A 25,386-nucleotide genomic window follows, 5' to 3' on the forward strand; every position below is an offset into this window, starting at 1 on the left:
CATACTCATTCCTTTATGTAATGGCTGTGGCTGTTTTCTCTCTATAATAGCCGAGTCCAGTAATTGTGACAGAGGTTGTATGATCCTCAAAGTCTAAAATATTTACTGTCCGATCTTTTACAGCTTTATGCTTGCCAACCTTTTTCCCAAACAGGTATTTCTTACTTTCTCCTTTCTATGAATCTCCAACATTTCCTCCTTCCCTCTCACTTTCAGCTGATTACTTGCTTCCTGTTTCACTGAGAAAATCAAAATAATCAAAGAGAAGTTTATCCTAGTATCATATCTGTTCATCTGTGAGTTGGAAGGTTTTGATCTTTTGGAGGAAGATGGGTTAATAGTGATTTGTATTATTTTGCAAAGTAGCTGAGGATTTTCCAATATTTTGTATAGATAGGCGTATGGATAGTTTAAATTTTCATTATTTTTTTCATCTTAAGGGAAATACATTTTGTTGACTTTCGACTTTCTTTCATTATTTTAAATTAGGTCATAAGTTACATACAATAAGCTTTACCAATTTTAGTGTATATACTTTTAGTGTATACATACACTATGTCTGTAAAAGTATAAACATACACATTTGTGTAACCCACCACCACAATCAAGATATAGAACAGTCTGTCACTCCCCCAAAATTTCTCTGTGTTTTTTTAGGTCAGCCTCTCCCCTACCTCCACCCTGTGGCAAAAACTGATATATTTTTCTGATATATAGTTTTGCCTCTTCCAGAATATCATACAAAGTGAATCATACGTCATGTAGCCATTTGAGTCTGGCTTCTTCCACTTATCCTAGTGCATTTGAAAGTCATTCCTGTTGTTGATGCACGAGTAATTAATTTTTTTAAGTTGTTGATCAGTATTCTGTCGTATGGATATATCACAGTTGGTGCATCCATCCCCCAGTTGAGATGTATTTGGGTTGTTACCAGTTTTTGGTGATAATGAATAAAGCTTCCATAAACATTTGTTATAAAAATTTGTATACAGCTTTTTTCGTGAATATGTTTTCATGTCGCTTGGGAAACTACCTAGGAATGGAATTGCTGGGCCATATGGTAAGTGAATGTTTAATTTTATAAGAAACCACCAAACTGTTTTCCAAAGTGATTGTACCATTTTACATTCCCATAATGACTTTTCGAGAGTTCCAGTTGATCTACATCATCGACTGTACTTACTATTGTCAGATTTCTTTATGTTAGCCATTCTAATAGCTGTGTACTAGCATCTAATTATGGTTTTAATTTGCATTTCCCTAAGGACCAAACATGTTGAGCATCTTTTCATGTGCTTATTTGCTGTCTGCAGGTATATATACAACATTTGATGGGAGGGGTCTAAAGTGTCTCTCCAATTCTTTTGCCCATTTAAAAAAATTAGATAATTTTCTGATTGTTGAGTTTTGAGTATTCTTTATATGTGTGTGTGTGTGTGTGCGTATATATATCAGATATGTGATTTACAATTTTTTTTCTCCCATGGACTTGTTTTTTTCACACTGATAGAAAACCATTGTTTTCTTAATAGACCTCTTAGTATTTTCCAAGATAACATTGCATTTAATTTTATTTTTATATACAATATTAACTTCATATTTCTAACTGTATTGCAAAATAAAGAGTAAAATGGTAATGAAATACTTACATTAATGTATTTTCTAAAATATGCAGAAATCCAAAAACAAAAATTTGCCAACAATATTATGCTTTATTTTTCTTCCTTATATTGAGCATAAGTTTTATTATGTATTTCAAAGAACAGTATGAATATTTTTTATATTCAGTAGGTAATAAAGTATTCTCACATAACATCTCTTATGTAAAAACTGGTTAAACTGTTTATTTCACATAAATCAGTGTTAGTACCAAACGGAAGCACTAAAAGAATTTAACTTACATCATATGGAAAATAAATTATCTTTGGAAAATATTTTTAGTATCTGACTTACTTTAATTATATAGAATGTAATTTATCAGATTTGTGCTTTGCTTGCAACAACTAAAGTGCTGTTACCACATTATATGTTAAATTAATGGTGCATTCTCAGTAAGCAAAGACCCTTATTCGTATTGAATAATCTAAAAGTACATAATGAAATTCATAGAGACCTGATAATGGAGAGAATAGGTATGTAAAAATGTAGAACTACTGTTGTAAAAGTGTATAGTTGTTGGTACTAAGTATTAAATTTTAAAGCACTAAGGCAGTTTGCTTGTCACTGACCATTTTTGAGAGTAGACAGGAAATGGGGAAGAGAACATAAATATAGTCTAATTTTGAAAAGCCGGTGTCCTGGGTTTGCTGTAAAATAACCCAGACTGAAGCAAGGTGGCTTAATCCATTTGGGGATTTAGGTTATCAACCCTCACACTATTTGCTCAGAAAGAGGGTGAACCCTCTTTAAAAGAAGATAACATCATCCAGAGCCTGTAAAATTTTTTATATACAGTGTTTTGCATTCAGTCAAGAATTTACAGTGCATACCAAGTGATAGGATGGAATTACGAAAGGCAAGAGAAAAAAAAGATAATAAAAACAATCTCTCAGGTTATCTAGATATTAGAGTTACCAGAGAAGGGCTTTACAATTTAAACTGTGACTCATATGTTTAAAAAAATAATAGGGACTTCCCTGGTGGCGCAGTGTTTAAGAATCCGCCTGCCAATTCAGGGGACACAGGTTCAAGCCCTGGTCTGGAAAGATCCCACATGCCTCGGAGCAACTAAGCTCGTGCGCCACAACTACTGAAGCCCACGCGCCTACAGCCCGTGCTCCGCAACAAGAGAAACCACTGCAGTGAGAAGCCCTCTGACCTCAACAAAGAGTAGCCCCCGCTCGCCGCAACTAGAGAAAGCCTGTGCGTAGCAACGAGGACCCAATGCAGCCAAAAATAATAAATAAATAAATTAAATAAATTTATAAAATAATAATAATAATAATAGAAAAGACACAGGAAATAGAAGAAAAGATGGAGAATTTTACCAAAGAATTGTAAGCTACAAACAAGAGGCAAATGAAAATTCTAAAACTGAAAAATACAGTAATTGATATAGAGAACATAGCACATGGGTTTAATGGAATAATAGAGGCAGTAAAAGAGATGGTTAGTGAAATGGAAGACATCAATAGAAAAGATCATGGAGATAACCTTTCTTAACTGGGATATAGAAACTGTTAGTCATAATAGAAAAAATTAATACATTGGGTTACATTAACATTAAGACCCTTTTTCCCTTAAAGACTCCATTAAGAAAGTGAAAAGTAAGCCTGATAAATATGTACAGGATTCCTACTAATCTATTAAGAAAAACACAAGCTAGTAGAAAAGCGTACAGAATGTTGAACAGACACTTAACACACACCAAAAAAGGATACCAAGGTGATCAGGAAACACATGAAAGGGTACTCAGTTTCATTAGCCACCAGGAAAATTACTTAAGATTGCAATCTGATACCACTTGTACACACTTCAGAATGGCTAAAATGAAAAATGCAGGTGGTACAAAGTACACTAGGCCCTCTGTATCTGCAGTTCTGCACCCATGGATTCAGCCAGTCACAGATCAGAAATGCTCCATGATCTTCAGTTGATTGAATTCTGGCATCTGTGGATTTTGGTATCCAAAATCCAGGGATTCCTGGATCCAAGGGTCTCCTTGGTTACTGGATACTAAGGGATGACTGTACTTGCTAGGATGTGGAGCAATTGGAACTCGTATATTATGTTGGTGGGTATGTAAGTTGGCATATCCACTTTAGTAAACTATCTACTAAGGCTGCACATACACAAACTCTGTGATCTGTCATTTTCACTCCTAGTTTAATGCTTATGTAGTATACATATATTCACCAAAAGACATGTACCAGAATGTTAAAGCAGCATTGTTATGAATAGACCAAACTTTCCATCGAGAGTTGAATGAATAAATTGTAGTACATTCATATGATGGAATACTAGACAGCATTATAAAAGCATAACATTGAATGAAAGAAGCCAGACACAGAAGAATACATACTGTATGACTCTATGTGAAGTTCATAAACAAGGCAAAATGAATTATTTGTTAGAAATCAACGTAGCCATTACTAATGGAAAAGGGGTAGAAGTGCTTCTGCAGTGCTCGTAACTCATAAGAGTAGTGTTCTATTTCTTGGTTGGGATGCTCATTACACAGGTCTGTTCACTTTGAGAAAACTCATCAGACTATATTTATGTTTGGTATAGTTTTGTGTAGGTATATTACATTTCAAGAAATTTGCTTTCAAAATACGGTGAGAGTACTTTCTGTGTACTTTTTTATGTGCTTTAAAATTTCCATAATAAGCAGTTAAGGCAGAACTAATCTCTGGTGTTGGGAGCATTTGTTTGCTTTTCTGTATGGCTGTTATAGTCCAGTAAAAAGTTTACCTGATAATAAGAAAGGAAGAAAGAAAGAATTAGTTGAAATAAAATTTGCCAAGTGATGATAATTATTAAAACTGAGTGATGGGTACCTGAGGACTCTACCTTCTTCTCTACTTTTGTGTATGTTTGAAGATATACATAATAATAAAGATAAACTATAGGGACAGACATCGGATAATTGTTTGCCTGGAGAATGCGGAAGGGAGTGATAGAGGGGCAGGAGGAAAGGATTATAGAGTAACAGGAAACTGTGGTTTTAGGTAAATTCATTCTTATTATCGTGGTGATGCTTTCAAAGGTGTATTCATTTGTGAAAATTCGTCAAATAGTTTAAAAAAGGAAGCAACCTTAGGTTCCAGCCATTCCACTACTATCATTTTCCTGGACATTTCCTGTCATTTCGCAACACTGACAAACACTTAGTACTTGCGAAATGAATTGATGAAAGCCTGGGTGAGACTTGATGTATTATTGGTCCACAGTTTGGGATTGCTCTGAGATAAACCATGAGGTACATAATTTGGTGCTAAAAACAAAGCCACCAGGGTTCCGTACTGGGCCTGGTTTATTATCACCATGACTTTGGGCAGAAGTTTCCTAGCCTTGCCAAATGGGGATAATTTACTTGACAAGAATAGAGTTGATTTAAATGTAGGGGTACCCAGCAAGTGCTTGGTACATAGTAGGTGATCTGTAAAATTTTAAGATAATGACATAAATAAGATATATATTCTAGGTTGAAATGCTATTTCACCTGCATTTTTAAGGTCACACTTTAAAAAATAGAGTGCTTGGAGCAGATCACTTCATTAATGTCCCTGGAACCTGTAGTGCTTGTTCATTCTCTTTAGCTATTTAACTGACAGCTGAATTCAGAAAAGATAGCTGCTGAAATCATCACTGATTATTGAGTCAGACTACCTGAATTCTTCGCGTATATGTTCTGTTATGCTCCTTGTTAAAATTAGAGCATTTACACTGTATTTCTCAAATGAATTGTACATGAAATAAAAGTGTAGGGTGCAGTTAATATAAAGAGGCAAATCACTGTATTGTGACAGAACAGTAGAGACAGTTTTAAGGGTGGGCAAAAAGTAAAGGGCCCTGATTAGTTAGCTCTGGTTAGGAGAAGGATTTTATTGTTGAACAGAGTATGTTTTTGAGAGAACGGTCCTTCACCCTTTAATATCCTAGTTAATTTAAGAAAAAAAAAAAGGATGAAAGCTGATATGCATTTGTCCAGTCTTTTATGAAGACAAGCTGATGATGAGTTCTTTTCTTTTACAGGATGCAATATAAGGGATTTAATATAGAGTCTATTGATTTGGTTAACCCCCTTTTGTGCTTAATGTAGTCTTAACTGCTGAACTTTTGTTCTACAGCAGTTTTTTTCAAGAGGTAGCTGGAAATTGGGGGTTTATATATAAAGTTCAAAAACAGATGGACTAATTTAAAATGTCTACAAGTCAGGATAATGTTAACTTAGCTCACTGCTATTTTAAATCTATTTACATTTTGAGATTCTAACTTAAATTTCTTTTTGGTGGGGATATACTGACAGCCATCTATCCAGCCATTTTACTAATTTTAAAAACATTTTAAAACCACATCTGTGGAAGATAGACTTGGGTGATATTCTGAATTAGTTTTTTAAATAGATAGAAAATAGTTATGCCACATTTAGATGGTGTTTACCATTAATTTATTACTTTGTCTTGTATGCCTAGGTGCTGTCATTGGGACATCAATTACTTAGGGTTAATATGCTTAGATGTTAGCACCAGTTGTGTATAGGCTGACAGAAAAATGAAATGTGGAAATTGCCATAATTTAATGAAGTTCACTTATTTTCAGAATTAGGGCAGTGTTGTTTTTTTGGTTTTTGTTTGTTTTGTTTTGTTTTCTTCAAATGAGTCCTAGGCCAACTTTCACATCTTTAAAAATTTGAACAGAGTCTGGGATGCTGCTCTTACTAGAGGTAATTGATCATTTTCAGTGTTGTCTGTCTCAAAGCAGGGGTCCAAAACCTCATCTGTGGGGTCCAAGAAATAGTTTCCCACTTGTTATTTGCTGTTTCATCCTAAGGAAACCAGACCACTTAAAAAGATTACACTGTAAATGTATAATTTCACAGCTCAAAGAAAAGAAAAAGAAGAAAAGAAAAGAAGCCCAGAAAAAAAATGAAAGAACTCTTTCTTCATTTTCTTTTGTGGGGGGAGGTGATGATCCCAGTGTCTTACGTTGCCAGAGTTTCTAAAGTTTAAAATGCAGGCATTGAAGTTTCTCCCTGACCTCCATGCTAAGGAAAGAAAACCACTCTATACTTATAGAAAAGTGGGGTTTAAAAAATTTGCTACCCAGAAAAATTACTACTTTCATTAATTAACTTAAGGCCTTTTGGGTTTTTGCCAGTTTTATTTAACTGACATGTCTTCATGATACTGTGGCAACTTCACAGTTTTTATTTAATAACCTAATTTGTACTTCATAGGTTGTGGTTTAGTCTCAGATGATTTCCTATAAAATATAGTTTCCTGTATAGTATATGGGTTCTTCTTAGACTGATAAATGAACTTTCTAACCTCCTATATACCAAAGATATTCTTTTTAGTTTGTTTATTTTTAAAATTTTACTGTACCTTCATTTTATTACAGAAAGTTTCCTTGTACTAACCTATTTATGGTCACACCTTACTTCCCCTACTCCCTCTCCTCCATGAGTAACCCCTGACAAACACTAATGTGTTTTCCATCTTTATAATTATGCCATTTTGAGGATGTTAGATAAATTTAATCATGCAGTAAGTGACCTTATTTCTTATATGCTCTAAAGTTTTAAGCAAATTACTGGGTGTGTGATTATGTTTCCATGTAATTATTTCAGTAATCCTCCTTGTTTCCCGTCTTTCTGAATTAATTGTCTAGCTTAAGGATATTTTCATTTGGGATATATAGCCCAGTCACTGGGTTTTAACTGTAATCAATATGTTAATATAATGATAATCATTGACGATCAACCTCTTAATTTGTATTTTTAATAGCTAATATTTATTGAGCTATTAAAATGTGCTAGGCTTTTTCTTAAGCAAAGACAGGTTACTCACACACGTTATCTCATTTAACATTTGGTTCTGATATATGTTTTATTAATATTTTCACTTTATGGATGAGAATATCAAGTCTTAAGAGTTTAAATAACATCCTCAGTGTCTCACAGTTAAGAAATGCTGAGACCAGCACTATAACCTGGCTAGTCGGGCTCGAAAACCTGTACTCTTAAGTACTTATAGTGCTTTTCATAATAATGAATGATCTTTTTTGGTTAGTGTAGTATTTATTATACTTGTGAATTTTTTCTGATCTTCCTTTTTTATGACTTATTAAAGATAGAAAATCCCTTCTATTATCAAGTATGTTTTACTAGGCCATGTGAACATTGTCACAGATACCATAATACCTAAATATTATAGTTTTTTATTATATATTATTATATTAGATGTCATAATATCTAAATAATATAAATATTTTGACCTAGATTTGATGAAGACTTCATTATTAAAATAATTGCCACTTTCATTCTGATTACTAAGAACAGTAGATACCATTTCTTGAGTGTAAAGCACTTTAGATCCACTATCATGACAAAGAATTGGTTTTGGGGAGGAGTTATAGGAGAAAATGATCCTGGGGAGGAGAAAAAGCATGACAGTACTGGGAATTGAAAGACCACTTTGACTAGAGCTCAGAAAGTGAAGAGGAGGGTTGTGAAGAAAGATCAGATATGAGATAAAAAGGTAGGGGCCAGATGGTAGTGGACCCAGAGGGAGAGAGAGAGAGAGGGAGGGAGTGTGTGTGTGTGTGTTAATCCTAGGAACAGTAGGCTTTCAACGTGATCAGATATACTTAATGTTAACAAAATCTCGCTTTGATGTAGAATTAGGAAGAGATGAGAGTGCATCCCATAGAGACTACTGTTAGGAAGATATTAAATAGTAGTCCAGGTCAGGGGATGATAGTATCTTGAACTTGGGTGATGACAGTGGAAAGTGGAAAGAAGTGGGCAGACCTGACAGGTATTTAGTGGGTAGAATCAGTAGGTCAGTGACATGTTAACCAGTTGAATATGGAGACGGGTATATAGAAAAGCTGTGCAGGCCTCTGGCTTGCAGAACTAGATGCCATTCATACAAAGAGGGCATCTGGATAAGGACTAAGCTGTGGGTTGAAGATCACAAGTTTAGTGTGGGATATGAAGTATTAGAGATCCCTCAGTGTCATGGAAGTAGTTATGTTCAGTAGGCAGTTTGGATGTGTGGTCTGGGGCTCAGATTAGAGAGTAATTAAAGCTATGGAAATAGGTGTTTCCCTTTTTGCCAAAGAAAAGAATATAGAAGGAGAAAAGCAGGGAGCTTAGGAGGAAGCCATGAAGAACTAAAATATTTCATGGTTGGAGGGAGGAGAGTGAGCTGGAAAGAGTATTGAGAAGGAGCAGTCAGAGAGGTTGAAAGAGTATGAATGTCATAGAAGTCAAGGGAAAAGTGAATTCAAGGAAAAAGAAAGGGATCACCTAAGCTGAATGCTGTTGAGAGGTCTAAGATAACTGAAAACATTTGGTTGTATTTGGTAACCTGGAGGTGATTTACAAGAACCGTTTTGATGAAGTAAATGCAGAAGCCAGGTTAGAATGGTTGAAAAGGAAGAAGAGGATTAGTTGAAACTACCAAAAATGAGATTGATGTATCAAGTCATAGTGAGCTAGTTTATGCATAAAGCTTATGTCCTTATCAGTTTCTTCTATATAACTTGCCCTAATAATTACTCACATTTTAAGTTAAGAATTCTTACCCGTAAACAACTCAGTGTGTGCAATGTCAGAGTTACCAGGGAGAAACACTGCAGTGGGGGAAAAGTGTGGTCTCATTGATAACCATTAGAATTGAAACTCCAGGCTCCTTGGGTATTGGAAAATTATCATTAGTGGAACACCTTGAAATTGTTTCTTCTTCACCATGTTATTGCTTTCCTAAATTGTAAACAGTATTTACAAAATCCTTGGTATTTTTCATGTAAGCCTTTCCTGTTCATCTTAAAATCACTCAAGTGCTGTATAGATTGTCTTCCTTTTCCAGTAGAGGGGCTCTGGTCCTTAAGGGGAAAAACAATAACGGGATTTTCTCCTAAAGAAATTTCACTTAAGTGTTTTTATGTTTCTTAAGGAAATATATATCAACTTTTATTTTCATTTCCATTCAAGAGACATACCAAAGTACCAAAGTTGGGAACAAGATACAGAGCACGTTATCACCGTTACTTTTAACATAATATTTGAGAATAGTAGCCAGCAAAAGTAGGAAAACTATTATAGGTTAAAAATAACCGTATTATTGTAAACTTGGAAAACCCGTGAGAGTCAACTGAAAATGGCTAAAAACCAGCAAATTCATTCAAATTGCAGAAAACCATATACTTTGTATGTGTACACACACAGAGTAGAAGATTTAATGGAAGTAAACACCCTTTTTATAATATCAGCAACAAGAAATGTGGAAAATTCCGTATTAGGAAATTATGAAAACACTACTGAGGACACAAAACAAAACAACCCCACCCCCACTTTTTTCAGTGAGAAGAGTTAACATCATAAAGCACATAAAGTGTATCAATTTTCCATAAGTTAACATAAACATTTCAGGCAACTCTCCCTTCCCCCCACCACAGATACTAGACAAGCTAATTCAGAAATTATTTGGAAAGTAGACAAACCAGAGAAAAACAAAAGAAGAACAGTGAGGGGGATTAGTCCTACCAAATGATGAAGTATATTATAAAGTCTTAATAACTAAAACTTGTTGGTTCTGGCTTATGAATAGTCCCATAGAACAGAATAGAAGGTCTAGAAATAGACCCATGGAACTTATTAGTGTATGATTGTGATAAAAAATGTGATCAAGAAAAGATGAACCTTGCAGTAAATGATGTTGGAAAAACTGGATAGCCATCTGGAAAGACAGAGTTTTATCCATCACATTCTACCTCAGGATGAACTCCAAATGTATGTGATTTAATGTAAAAGATGAAACTACATACGTGTCATTAAAAATATGGACAGATTGGAACAGGAATGTTCTTTCTAAATAACACTCAAAATTTAATATCCGTAAAATAAATGATTGATAAATTCATCTATGTAAAAGTTAAAACCCCTAGTAGCCAAACAACTCCGCCCCCACTATTTAAAAAAAACAAAACAAAACTGGAACTCATACAGACAAATGACCAGTCTCTTTAATAAAGCTCTTATAAATCATCAAGAAAAAGATCAGCAACCTGGTTAAAAAAAAAAAAAAAAAAGGTGAAAGATAGGTGCAGACAGTTCTTAGAAAATGACATGTAAGATGGTCAACATCATACTGAAATATTGTTTTTTCACATATTAGATTTGTAGTCATCAGGAAGTTTAACAACATAGTAGTATATGGCGAGGTTATAGGGAAACAGTCACTCATACATGGCTGGCGGGGTACATATTAATATCTCCTGTGGAGACCAATTTTGGCAGTGTATTTCAAAATCACAAATATATTTATTATTTGACTGGGAATTCTGTTTTTGAGAATTTATCCTACAGATGTACCTGCAAATTTTGTATTGACAGGGTATCTATTACAGCACTATTTATAACAGGAAATGTTTGGAAATAATAGGGGATTGGTTAAATAAATTGTATGTCTATCCATCAGTGAACGGTATCAGCTGTCAGAACAAATGAGCTAGCTCTTTTTCTACTGATAAGATCTCCAAATTACTGAATTTAAAAAAAAGATGCAGAACACAATAAAATACGCTATCTTCATGTAAGAAAGAGGGAAAAATTACAAAAAGAATATGTACTTATTTTTGTTTATGCCTGTCTCAAGAAACTCTGGAAAGAAACAGACCCAAACAAATGAATGTAGTTACCTATGGAGGGGCAAAGATAAGAGGAAGACTTTTTCCTGTATACTTCTCTATGTTGTTTTGATTTTTGGGGGGGAATCATTTAAGTATGTGATCTAATCCATAAACAAACAAGGATCCTTAAATGGCAAAACTTAAAAAGTTTTATTCTGGAATGGCTAGTTAAAAAGGGAGAGAGAGAAGAAGGGGAAAAAATGGGAGAGGGAGAACAAGATGCAAAGAAAGATGGTAGAGTAAAAAAGGGAAATAAATTCTAAAGCAGAACAAAAGACAAAGGATTAGAAATAAGGATAACAGAAGTGGGTAATCAAAAAATAAATGACTACGGAAGATGAATTTGTGTTTACATTCATTTCTGTCTGACTTAGCCGTCATAATTGTTCTGTTTAGGGGGCCGTGAAAGTGTTTTGTTTTAAGCAACAAAGGAACATTTTTACAAACTGCTTTTAAGGCATTAATGTTTGTTTGTTTGTTTGTTTTAAATTATTTATTTATTTTATTTTTTTTGGCTGTGTTGGGTCTTCGTTTCTGTGCGAGGGCTTTCTCTAGTTAAGGCCAGCGGGGGCCACTCTTCATCGCAGTGTGCGAGCCTCTCACTGTCGCGGCCTCTCTTGTTGCGGAGCACAGGCTCCAGACGCGCAGGCTCAGTAATTGTGGCTCACTGGCCCAGTTGCTCCGCGGCATGTGGGATCTTCCCGGACCAGGGCTCGAACCCGTGTCCCCTGCATTGGCAGGCAGATTCTCAACCACTGCGCCACCACGGAAGCCCAAGGCATTAATGTTTGTTAAAGTAAATTTCTTAATGTTGCTTCTGGTTAAATAAGCTTTTAATTCTTGATCTTCTAATATGTAGCAAATAATTTAAGCACGATTTTTCTCCATTTAATTAATTAATTTATTATTTTTTATTTATTTATTTTAAATATCAGTCTCCTTTTTATTTGTATGTATTTTTGTCTGTGTTGGGTCTTCGTTTCTGTGCGAGGGCCTTCTCCAGTTGCGGCGAGCGGGGGCCACTCTTCATCGCGGTGCGCGGGCCTCTCACTGTCGCGGCCTGTCCCGTTGAGGAGCACAGGCTCCAGACGCGCAGGCTCAGTCGTTGTGGCTCGCGGGCTTAGTTGCTCCGCGGCATGTGGGATCTTCCCAGACCAGGGCTCAAACCCGTGTCCCCTGCATTGGCAGGCAGATTCTTAACCACTGCGTCACCAGGGAAGCCCCATTTAATTTATTTTAAATTTAATTGCTCGCTCCTTGTGGGAAGAAATCATTTCTCATTCACTTTGCATGGTGTCAGTTGTGTTATCATGCAGTATTAAAGTTGCAACTTTATCGAGATATAATTGACAATATCAAAAAATCCACCCCTTTAAAGTGTACAATTCAGTAGTTTATGGCATATTCACAGAGTTGCACAGCTGTCACCACAGTCTAATTTTTAGAATAACTTTCACCATTCTAAAATCCCGTACCCCTTCCTCCCAATACTAGGCAATCTTTACTCTCCTTTCTGTCTCTATGGATTTCCCTGTTCTGGACATTTCTTATGAATGGAATCATACAGTAGGTGGTCTTTTTTGTCTAGTTCCTTTCACTTAGCATAATGTTTTAAAGGTTCATTCATGTTGTAGCATGTACTTCTATTACTTTTTATAGCTAAATAATATTCCATTTATGAATATACCATATTTCATTCATTAGTTCAGGGACATTTGGGTTGTTTTTACTTTTTGGCTATTATGAATAATGCTGTTAGGCATATTTGTTTTTGTGTGGAAATAATGTTTTCAGTACTCTTGGGTATATGCTTTGGAGTGGAATTGCCAAGTCATATGGTAACTCTTATGTTTAGCATTTTAAGGATCTGCAAAATTGTTTTCCGAAGCAGCTGTGCCACTTTACAGTCGTACCATCCAAGTATGAGGGTTCCAGTTTCTCTGCATCCATGCTCACCCTTGTTACTGTCCTTTCTGTTTTAACTGTCCTATTGGGTGTGAAGTGGTATCTCGTGATACTGATTTGCATTTCCCTAATGAGTAGTGATGTTGAGCATCTTTTCATGTACTTATTGGCTATTTGTATATATTCTTTGGAGAAATGTTCATTCAGATCCATTACCTGTTATTAAATTAGTTTATTTGTCGTTTTATTGTTGAGTTGTAAGAGTTTTTTTTAACATACTGGATATACATCCCTTATCAGACATATGATCTGCAAATATTTTTTCCCATTCCATGGATTGCCTTTTCACCTTTTTAAAAAAAAAAACCGTAACTTGAAGTTTATCATTTAATCATTTTCAAGCATACAATGTAGTGTAGTGAAGTACATTTATAACATTGTGTAACAAAATTGTACACAAACAAAAACCTGTAGCCATTAAGCAGTAACTCCCCTTTCCTTCCTCTGCTAGTCCCTGGTAACCTTTATTCTACTTTCTATCCCTGTGAATTTGCCTACTCTAGGTATTTCATATAAATGGAATCACGAAGTATTTGTCCTTTTTGTGCCTGGTTTCTTTCACTTAGCATAATTTATTCAGGGTTCATCCATGTTGTATCATGTATCAGAATTTCATTCCTTTTTATGGCTGAAAAATATTCCATTGTCTGTATATATCACATGTTGTTTATCCAGTCAACACTTGGGTTGCTTCCATATTTTGGTTGTTGTGAGTAATGCTGCTGTGAGCATTGGTATACAAGTCTCTGAGTGAATCCCTGTTTGCAGTTCTTTAGGGTATATACCTAGGAGTAGAACAGTTGGCTTGTATGGTAATTCTAAGTTTAACATTTTGAGGAATTGCCAAACTATTTCCCACAGCAGCTACTACAGCATTTTGTCTTTTTACTTTCTTGATAGTGTCCTTTGAAGCACAAAAGTTTTTAATTTTGATGAGGTATATTTTATTTATTTTTTGTTTGTTTGCTTGTGCTTTTGGTGTTGTATCTAAGAAATCATTGCCTAATCCAAAGTCAAGATGTATTCCTATATTTTCTTCCAAGAGTTTTACGGTTTTAGTTCCCACATTTAGGCCTATGATCCATTTTGAGTTAATTTTTGTATACAGTGTGAGGTTGGGGTCCAACCCCATTCTTTTGCATATGGGTATCAAATTGTCCCAGTGTCATTGTTGAAAAGACTGTTTTTTCCCCACTGAAGTCAGTCAACTATAAATGTAAAGGTTTGTTTCTAGACTCTCAATTCTATTACTCGATGTGTATGTCTATCCTTATGCCATTACCACACTATCTTACTACTGTAGCTTGATTGTAAGTTTTGAAGTTGGGAAGTCTGAGTCTTCCTACTTAGTTCTTCTTTTTCAAGATTGCTTTAGCTGTTATGGATCCCTTGCATTTCCATATGAATTTTAGGATCAGGTTGTCAGCTTCTGCTTTGACCAATGTGGAGTATATTATCATTTTTAACATTAAAGTCTTCCAGTTCATGAATATCATGTAGAATTAATTGAATTCTAAAAAGTTCACTAATTTTCTCTTTTATCCTCTCTAACTTTTGAAGAATGACTTTAACTTCTGATCTTAATGAGCTCTATCATATACAGTCTTTATTTCAAAATATGCACCTATTCTTAAACTTCTTTATAAAATAATACTTGTACTCTCCTTCCCTTTTCATCCTAGTTCTTCTGGGATCTTGTTATTTTGATTATTCACCATAATATTCCATTTTAGTTCAGTTTCCCACCCTTACCAATTCTTAGTCTCGAATGGATTGCCTCCTATTACTTCTCACCTCCTTTTTCTCATTTCTTTCACTTTCGAACTTCCGAAATAAGTGGTCTTCTCTTCCAGCTTTTGTTGCTTCATTAGTTATCCACTTACTAACCCCTTGGACAAGTATCTTAATTTTTCTGGACTTTCTTTTTTGTAAAAATAAGTAAATTGGTCGAGATTAGTTGTGTTAGGTCTCCATTCTAGCCTTTGAACCCTGGAGTCCTTACTCAGATTCCCTGTGTACAGAAGGGGAGCTGTTCTGTCCTGAATTTCGGGTGGCAACCTTACAGCCATTTGCCACACCAGGATGATCCTTTGGGGGCCTCTGTGGAGCCCCCAAGAGCACAGTTTGAAGCCATTTCAAAGTCCCTTCGGCCCTAAAATTTGATAACTCCATAGCAGTTACAGAAGTTGCAGTTCTTGAAAGTTTCAAATAATTTATTTGTTGCCAAATTAAATTGTCTTTTTAGGTACCAGTTCTCCAGTATATTTTATAGTATCTAAACCCTTAGTTGCTCTGTTATTCCTCACTAAATTTTCTTTCCTTGGCTTTAATCTCATACACACAATCCCTTAAAGGGCTACTCAGCTTAGATTCTAACACAAGAAGCTTTCCCAAATCATACCAGCTCATAATAACATTTTTTCCAATTATAATCCACTGTAATAATCCTTTATGCCATTCATGTGGCCCTTAAAAGTTGCCCAAAGTATTTTGAGCTACATAAAGATAATTTAGGTCCAGATTCTGACCTAAAGAAATGTAATTTAGTTAAAAGAATAGAGTGGTACAAAATAATTATTGGAATGAAAGTAATGAGTGCCATTGGAGAGGTACAGCTGAAGTTCTGTGGAAAGTTAAAGAAGATAAAGATGCCTTTCCTCTAGGGGAATAGGGCAAAGTATCCCAGAGGAGATGGGTTGGGCCTTGAGGGGAGTGTAGTACCAGAACACACAGAGGTGGACTGAGGGAGCTGCGTGAATCAAGGCAGAAGTAGGAAAGCATGAGATGGTAGGTTCTTCGATTTGGCTGGAGGAAAATGTTAAGAAGATAACTAGTGGGTTATAAAGTTATAAAGGTAAACCAGAGCTGGATATAGTTCTGTTAGTTGTTTCTTTCTTGTTTTCCCAATTATGTCATAAACTCTTTGAGGACAAGTAACATGTCTTATACTTTTATGGGTAGAGGAGAAGTATTCAGTAAAGTTTTGTTGACTGTATGAAAGGTAGAAACAGTGGTTTCCCAAACAAGCATTATTTAAGATAACTTCTTGTCACATCCTTCTATTTACTTAGGCTGTGGCTTTATCAGTAAAAGCTATTTTAGATCTTCTTATTAATGGTTCATTAAAGCTGAGAAGTCCTTATGTGATTTAAAAAAAAAAAAACTGGGGGTGTTGTGGGGGTCGTGTGCCCAGTTAACAGCCCTCAATTTAATTCGCTCCCGAAAGGACATGAGAAATGCTGGTTTGAGTTGAGGAAAAGAGAATCAGTATAAACAAACCTTACTTTTAAAACTTAGTCTCTAATTTAAACTCTTCTTATGTTTTATTTTATTTATTTATTTATTTTTAAATGGGTATCTTTAGGAGGCCCCATTCTTTTTTTTTTTTTAATTAATTTATTTATTTATATATATATTTTTATGGCTGTGTTGGGTCTTCGTTTCTGTGCGAGGGCTTTCTCTAGCTGCGGCAAGCGGGGGCCACTCTTCATCGCGGTGCGCGGTCCTCTCACTATCGCGGCCTCTCTTGTTGCGGAGCACAGGCTCCAGATGCGCAGGCTCAGTAGTTGTGGCTCACGGGCCCAGTTGCTCCGCAGCATGTGGGATCTTCCCAGACCAGGGCTCGAACCCGTGTCCCCTGCATTGGCAGGCAGATTCTCAACCACTGCGCCACCAGGGAAGCCCTCTTCTTATGTTTTAATAAATTAGATTTAAAAAATATTTTCCTAGGATTCAGATTTCATTTAACCACACATATCTTTGAAAAGACATGAAGAATTAAAAAGGTATACCCAAGAATTGTGTTGGACTATGTATGGGTAACATTTTGTTTTTTCAAAAAATTTTCTGGAATACTTTTTGTATGATTGAAAAAAGGATTAGAAACATCAGCCACTCTACTGAAACCCTGTTCATATTACTGTTAAGGTCCTGGTAATAATACCAGTCTCTATGGAAGGAGTATATTATGTACACATACAGTAAAAGGGAAATTGAGTATGCCTGCTTTCAACCTTTTCTTTCCAATGGCGTGTACCAATCTCTTTCATTTTTACAAAGCAAGATATTCTTGACAAATTAAACTGGAAGATATGTTTAGTATAAGGGAGACTTTTGTCATTTAAAAAGAACAAAGTATGGCAACGTTCAAAAGCCATTTATTTAGAGGTTCTTGTGGTAAAGTAATTCATTATTTTACAGTATTTGTTTTGTTTTAAACTTTCTGTATCATGTGCTAGGTGAAAAACCATTTCGCTGTGATGAATGTGGTATGAGATTCATTCAAAAATATCATATGGAAAGGCATAAGAGAACTCATAGTGGAGAAAAACCCTACCAGTGTGAATACTGTTTACAGGTAAGATGTGGTTTGAATTTTTTTAAAAAATCCCTTTACTGTGGTATGAGTGACATTGAAACTCTTCTATCTGAAATTAAATTATAAAACAATTCTAATAAGTTAAATTAGAAAATGTTACTACTAAAACTATTTGAAGAACTTCCTAACTGCTGTTGATTCAATTTGTAATATACAGTTGGCTCAGCAAATTAGTTTGGAGTTGCTCATATTATTATACTTATATCTATCTTTATATTAATTCCGTTTTTTTCTTTTCTTTTCTTGGTTGACCAAAATACAAACTAAAACAAAAAAACTCACTTCCGAACTTTGAATTCGACAGTATTTTTCCAGAACAGATCGTGTACTGAAACATAAACGTATGTGCCATGAAAATCATGACAAAAAACTAAACAGATGTGCCATCAAAGGTGGCCTTCTGACATCCGAGGAAGATTCTGGCTTTTCTACATCACCAAAAGATAACTCACTGCCAAAAAAGAAAAGGCAGAAAACTGAGAAAAAATCATCTGGGATGGACAAAGAGAGTTCTTTGGACAAATCTGACCTGAAGAAAGACAAAAATGATTACTTGCCTCTTTACTCTTCAAGTACTAAAGTAAAAGATGAGTATATGGTAGCAGAGTATGCTGTTGAAATGCCGCATTCTTCAGTTGGGGGATCGCATTTAGAAGATGCATCAGGAGAAATACATCCACCTAAGTTGGTTCTCAAAAAAATTAATAGTAAGAGGAGTCTGAAACAGCCGTTGGAGCAAAATCAAACAATTTCGCCTTTATCCACATATGAAGAGAGCAAAGTTTCAAAGTATGCTTTTGAGCTTGTGGACAAGCAAGCTTTACTGGACTCAGAAGGCAATGCTGACATTGACCAGGTTGACAATTTGCAAGAGGGGCCTAGTAAACCTGTGCACAGTAGCACTAATTATGATGATGCCATGCAGTTTTTGAAGAAGAAGCGATATCTTCAGGCAGCAAGTAATAATAGTAGGGAGTATGCGCTGAATGTGGGTACCATAGCTTCTCAGCCTTCTGTAACACAGGCAGCTGTGGCAAGTGTCATTGATGAGAGTACCACAGCATCCATATTAGATTCACAGGCACTGAATGTGGAGATAAAGAGTAATCATGACAAAAATGTTATTCCAGATGAGGTACTGCAGACTCTGTTGGATCATTATTCTCATAAAGCGAATGGACAACATGAGATATCATTCAGTGTTGCGGACACTGAGGTGACTTCTAGCATATCAATAAATTCTTCCGAAGTACCTGAGGTTACCCAGTCGGAGAATGTTGGATCAAGCTCCCAAGCATCCTCATCAGATAAAGCCAACATGTTGCAGGAATACTCAAAGTTTCTGCAGCAGGCTTTGGACAGAACTAGCCAAAATGATGCCTATTTGAACAGCCCGAGCCTTAACTTTGTGACCGATAACCAGACCCTTCCAAATCAGCCAGCATTCTCTTCCATAGACAAGCAAGTCTATGCAGCCATGCCCATCAATAGCTTTCGATCAGGAATGAATTCTCCACTAAGAACAACTCCAGATAAGTCCCACTTTGGACTAATAGTTGGTGATTCACAGCACTCATTTCCCTTTTCAGGTGATGAGACAAACCATGCTTCTGCCACATCAACACAGGACTTTTTGGATCAAGTGACTTCTCAGAAGAAAGCTGAGGCTCAGCCTGTCCACCAAGCTTACCAAATGAGCTCTTTTGAACAACCCTTCCGTGCTCCATATCATGGATCCAGAGCTGGAATAGCTACTCAGTTTAGCACTGCCAATGGACAGGTGAACCTTCGGGGACCAGGGACAAGTGCTGAATTTCCAGAATTTCCCTTGGTGAATGTAAATGATAATAGAGCTGGGATGACATCCTCACCTGATGCCACAACTGGCCAGACTTTTGGCTAAAAAAAATGTGTAAATAATACTGGCACTTTAGAACAGATTAATCAAGAGTGGGGTTACTCTGTGAAAAATGGAGTGCTGTACAGATTTAAGAGCAATGCGTTAAAACAAGTTAAGCTGATATGAATAGCAAGATAATCCAATAACTGCATTTTGTTTGGTTAGTCAGCATTCTTTGAACTGCCTTACATGTTGTCACCTTTATAGAAGCAATGCATTACTTGTTTTAGATCAGAAACTTGCTATTCCACCTACACCAAGTTTAAAAGGAAAAAAAAGACTTTCGCACAATTGTTTCCTAACTGATAATATTGTACATTTTTAGGAGATTAGTAATTGTGTGAAATTTACTCATACTGTTTCTAAGTTTTTCAGCATAGTCATGGCACTTCAGCAGGGAATCTGAATATACTTTATAGACAGAGTGAACTTAAAAGTTTAAATGTCAAGAGATTATGGCTTAAAAAAATTAGTGTGTCCTATAGGGGGAAAAAAGGAAACCACCTTTTAAAAAGAATGATATGCCATATACCCTTGATTTTCATTTTGCATTATATTGACATTTTTTTTTTGAGAAAAAAGTAATAAAAATCTGATAGTCTAAGACTCCACTATTTAAAAGCCTAATTACTTTAAAAATATGCATACTTTCAAAACTTTTACCAAAATACATAACTGTTGAAGCATTCACTTCTCTATGGAAGTATGCATATTGGTGTCAGTTTCTTTGTACAGTTGTACCTAGATATTTTTTATGATTTTTCATGTGCAAGTATCAAGGTTTTGAAGTTTTAGTAAAAAGATATTCTGTAGATTACATTCCCAAGAACATAATGCTTATACAAAATGTATATTCCACATTTTAAAGCTTAATTGTATTTTACTTTACATATACACTTCAGTTAACATAGAGCACTTAGAATCTATTTGGTATTTTTGATTTCTCAAAGTAAAAAAAAAAATTTAGATTTTTAGGTTTGATATGGTTGTGTCATAATCATCTCATAATTGAAAATTTTAATTTTTGGCAATAAAAGGAAATTGGATATCTTTGGAACTGTAAAACCTGGTTTAATCCTTCTCTTTCTAGAATCTTGATAGATTGGATAATTAAACAGTATCCAGAGAAACTAAAGAAATGGGCATTTTAATTGCTTATTTTATCTTGAGTTACTTTTTAATGAACACTGCTCATTACAATTTTACAAACCAAGAGTGTTTACTAATTCTAGTAACTACAGTTTCTTTTTCAGCTAGATGAGTGATCGGAAACTTTTTGTTGCATTTCAAAATCTAAATAAACTACAGACTTTATCCTTAATCCACGAATGTTTTTTTTTTTTAATTCTTTGTCTTAAAATAATACAGCATGGTACAATAAATAGTGCTTTTATATATATACATATTATATATATACTTTTCTAAAGAATGATGGTTTGAGTTACACATTGGACAGTTTTAATTTTTGGAAAGTAACATTAGTTATATTGATTTTATTATCCTGTTTAATTTCTTCCACCTTTTTGGTTTTTTATTTTAAATTTCCACCATCTTTGTCACAATGCACACGTACTGATATAGCACCAGTGATAATCTAAAATTAAAACCCTTGGAAGATGCAACTTTATTGTTAATTTCCATTTTAACTTTTGTATTGGCCTTATAGATCTGCAGTCTTTGTTTCAGTATAGAATGTTATACATTTAAATTATTTTTTTCTTTTATTTAATGTTATCCCAAGACTGTTCTCATAAAGAAAGGGAACAAAGAAATACCTACCCTTAACATTTTTTGCATTTATTTTGAATATATGGTGTTTTTATGATAAGGAATATAAATTATGTTTAATATGGGTTTCCTCTACACTTTGGTTATTAAACTTTGCTTGAAATATTTTCCCATTTGACAGCTTTCTTTGCTGCCAAATTTTTCAAGAATTTTAGACTTCTTTGAAGTAGATATTGAAGTTCTGCCATTATTGACTCTTAAGAATGGTGTGTCTTGCGTTGCACATTACAACCTCAAGAAGGCTTCATTCAGGCAAGATGTTAACAATGGAACTGTGCTCTCCCTAGGTATAGGCATTTTTGTTTTTCTCATACTACTATTGGATGATGGTAGGCATTTATTTTGTTTTTTTGTTTTTGTTTTGAGCCTGGTTAGAATTTCTGTTCTGTTGAGAACTTGGTACAGAATAAGGTTTTTTGTTTGTGTTAACATCACCAGCACAGTTTTTAGAATGTGGCTCTACTGCTGAGCAGTAAGCTAAGGAGGGAAGGCCTTTGAAAGTGGCAGTCATGCAAGCAGTTCAGGTGTTTAATTCCTGTGTTCACCACATTTCTTTACATCTACATAATGGCAGACTTTTCTACCACATTATAAGCATATTTTGAGATAAATGATACTTCGGCATAATTTACTGACTTACCACTTTTTAAGTATAGTCATTGCTCTCTTACTGTGAAATTCTACATGCCTACCAGAGTTACCTTGTATTATCATCATATGATAAACATCTCAGCAGTTTGGGTTTCCCCACTTTGGTTCAGAAAGTTACTTAATTTCTATCTGGGCATTAATAGAGAAAGCAAGTAGCCTTTTGTGCTGCTTTAAATCAATATTGAGGATATCCTTTTGCAATTTTTTTTTCATTTCTCTTGGTGAGCAAATTGTTCTATGAAAACATACTCTTACACCCTTAAACTTGGCAGTGTGAGTGAGGTGTGCTTTCTTAGGACCTGTTCTCATGTTTGAAGATTGGAAACAGATCACATTAGATGAAGTAATATCTCTTGAACATCTTCTAAAAGCGTGGTTTTTTTTTTTAAACTTATTGCACACATATTTCATTTGGTTCAGAATATTTGAAGTGGCTCTTAAACTTTTTGGATCTACTTGCAGATTTTCTAGTTGATACCATAGAAATCCATCCTAATTTTAGCTCTGGCTGAGTGAGGACTGTCCATGGTCGGGTAATTTTTCTCGTTTTGAGAGGCAAAAGAGGCCTTGTGCTCAGGGTAGGCTTTCATTTCCACAGGCCAGAGAAACTTGCAAAGTGCCAGCTAGGTTAGATCTTTTGCCACTTCTTTCATTTTATTAATTTGGGTTTTTAAAGGGCTGTTAAAAAAAAAAAAAAAAAGCCGGGAAACTTAAAAGTAGGCATTACTGTAAAACTACATTTCTTAGACTTAGAACATTTTAAACTAGAACTCGTTTTTTCACAGTATATTTACTTGAAGAAGCACTATTATAATCAATGAGAAACTTTTTGACTCTGCAATTTAATTTAAACATTTTCCGTTTCAAATTGCTTTATTTCAGGGAAATAATTTTCCAGTTGTTTTTGCTATATTCTGCAAATAAAAAAACGTATGTTTCCTTTTTCACTTAAACTTTGGTAGGAAACAAACTAAAGCAGACAAACATTTCTTGTTGTGTTTGTTGCTTTCTTTAATCCAATGGATAAAAAAGTAAAACCCTGTAAACATTATTTTATTTTTTTATGCAATACCATGCTGTAAATATGGTTCATCAAATAAGGATGTACCTATGATTGAATCTTTAATTCTGCACAGTTAGAGTTTATATATAAACGTGTCTTGACAATCAAGGACTTTTATGTGAGTCTTCCTTTATGATGTTTATTAATGTTATGCATTCCATTTGTTTTGAAGTGAGTACCAATGTGCTAATTTGTATTGTCTGAAAGTATGTAATGTTTTTACAGCTTGTTTTTAAGAATCTGTAAATATGTACAAACAAATCACAGTACTGCTTTATGTTAGAAGGCATATGATGTTGTACTGTATGTAAGCAATAATACATAGCAGTGCTAACTTTACAAGTAGCATCAGGAAAGTTCTAAAAACATTTCAGAGTTATTAATTATCTTTATTTCATTTAATAATGATTATCTTTAATCAGTTTTTATAAGCAAATTCCATTGTTCCTCCTATTGGAACGTAACACTGTTTACACAGCATAATTGAAGTTGCAGGGGAGACAGGCTAAATCTGCCTTCATCTGTATTCACTTTCACTAAGCATTGAATGGCCTTACCACTCTTCTGCAAGATGGAGGAAGACTGCAAAACTTAGTGCCCATCACACTGAAGGAAGGGGGTGTGTTTTTTTGCCTGCTTCTGTACTGCTACCTAACTTTGTGGTTTGCTTTGGATTTTAATATTTGTTTCTGTTTTAGATTCAAGCCCATAAGTTTTGAGGTGACTTCAGCTCCATTGTGAAGTAGTTCTCTTCATATTTCATAGCTACATTTCAATAATTCTAAACTTTCTACTTTGATTTTTAGATACTTATTTTTCAACCTTGATTTCTCAGCTGATCAGATGAATTTATTCAACTTCAATACAAAGAAAGACAAACCTATTGTAGTTTGATTTGAGTAGATATTATACTGTACAGAACAGCTAACTATTTGAACACACACATCACTGCTTTAGAAATAAAACCGCCAATTTATAAATGTATATGACCTACATTTTATAGGAAAAATGTTTTTAAATGCTAGTCATTTATATAATGTGCTTTGAAGGATTTGCTAGTCCACTTCTGTCACTTTTTAGTACACTGGTATCTTTTATATGTAATGTATGCTTTTTATTATTGTAGCAGAGCATTTCAGTAGAAAGAATTTTGCAACAATATGGGGGAAATTTTTCATTGTTGGATTTGAATTATACTGGATTTTATCTGTGTAGTCTTACTTGTCTTTATTTTAATGCTGTCTGGAAGGGAACTTGGTATCCAAATAAAGCAGGTAACCTCATTTTACTTCAAGGGGCATACTGTGTAGTGCTGAATTTAATCTGGAAATCTGATGATTTTGAAAAGAAAAACAAGTTTATAAAAATTGTACAGAAGAAATTAAATGTAATGGAAATCCTGATGGTGGAGCACGTTGAATTTTCTGATATATAGTGTTATTTTCCTGGGATCCCCTATGCCTTCTTTGTATTTCAACTAATAAAGGAAAAACCTTGTCATTGAAACTGGTAGGATAATAGGATATTCTGAATATACAGTATTACTTTTCCTATCCCATTTTCTGACCCTTTCTCAATCACTGTAAATTTTATTTTCTATTTCCTATTGATAATTAAACATGTACATAATATAGACACTGTTGTATAGAATTGAATGAATTGGGTTGCTATGCTTGAGTGGGTAACTAAGTGGAAATATGGATACTGGGAATTCATAAAATGCCAGAACAAATTTATAGGAAAAAGGGGAGCATCATGTATGTCCTGAAAGGTCATAGCCGATGTTTCTTCAGCCCTCTGGGAAATCAGTGTGAAAGAACTACAAACTCAGTATCTGACACAAGTGGGTCTTTCCTTCCCCACCTCCCCTTCAAATATATGAGCACTAAATTTCAAAGTCTACTCAGGTGAAAATTGCTTTGCAATGAAACTTATCACATTGAAATTTTCACTGTCAAATGAAAAGATATTTGTGATATTTTTAAATACAAACTTTCACTTTGGTAGTCAGCAGCCTGGCAATTGAAATTCAGTGAGTCAATATATTTTAAAATACATTTTACCCTCCAAACAGAATTGTTTTTCAACAATTGGGAGGATTTTTTGTTGTTGTTTAAATGCGTTTTTTATTGTCATTGTAAAAATAAAATTTTGCTTGACCCCATATTATGCTGAATGAATTGCTGAGCCTTTATAATACAATGAAAGTTTGTTTCATGCATAATCATGGAACACAGAAATGTTCTTTAAACTGACCTATTCATTTAGAGGTTTAATGAG

At 34.7% G+C, this 25,386-nt stretch overlaps 1 protein-coding gene across 4 annotated transcripts in view; it reads left to right on the forward strand.

Moving 5' to 3' along the window:
* ZNF148 (zinc finger protein 148) overlaps window positions 1–24,741 on the forward strand; it is a 131,338-nt gene extending 106,597 nt beyond the window's left edge. For all 4 annotated transcript variants that reach the window (XM_036850084.1, XM_036850086.1, XM_036850087.1 and 1 more), the window contains 2 exons: window positions 17,565–17,683; window positions 18,009–24,741. In XM_036850084.1, the coding sequence (XP_036705979.1) occupies window positions 17,565–17,683; window positions 18,009–19,607 (1,718 nt within the window). In that variant the 3' untranslated portion in view covers window positions 19,608–24,741. The remainder of the gene's footprint in view (window positions 1–17,564; window positions 17,684–18,008) is intronic.
* Window positions 24,742–25,386: the final 645 nt, after the last annotated feature.

Source organism: Balaenoptera musculus, chromosome 4 (genome assembly GCF_009873245.2).
Source record: "Balaenoptera musculus isolate JJ_BM4_2016_0621 chromosome 4, mBalMus1.pri.v3, whole genome shotgun sequence".
NCBI classification, from domain to species: domain Eukaryota; kingdom Metazoa; phylum Chordata; class Mammalia; order Artiodactyla; family Balaenopteridae; genus Balaenoptera; species Balaenoptera musculus.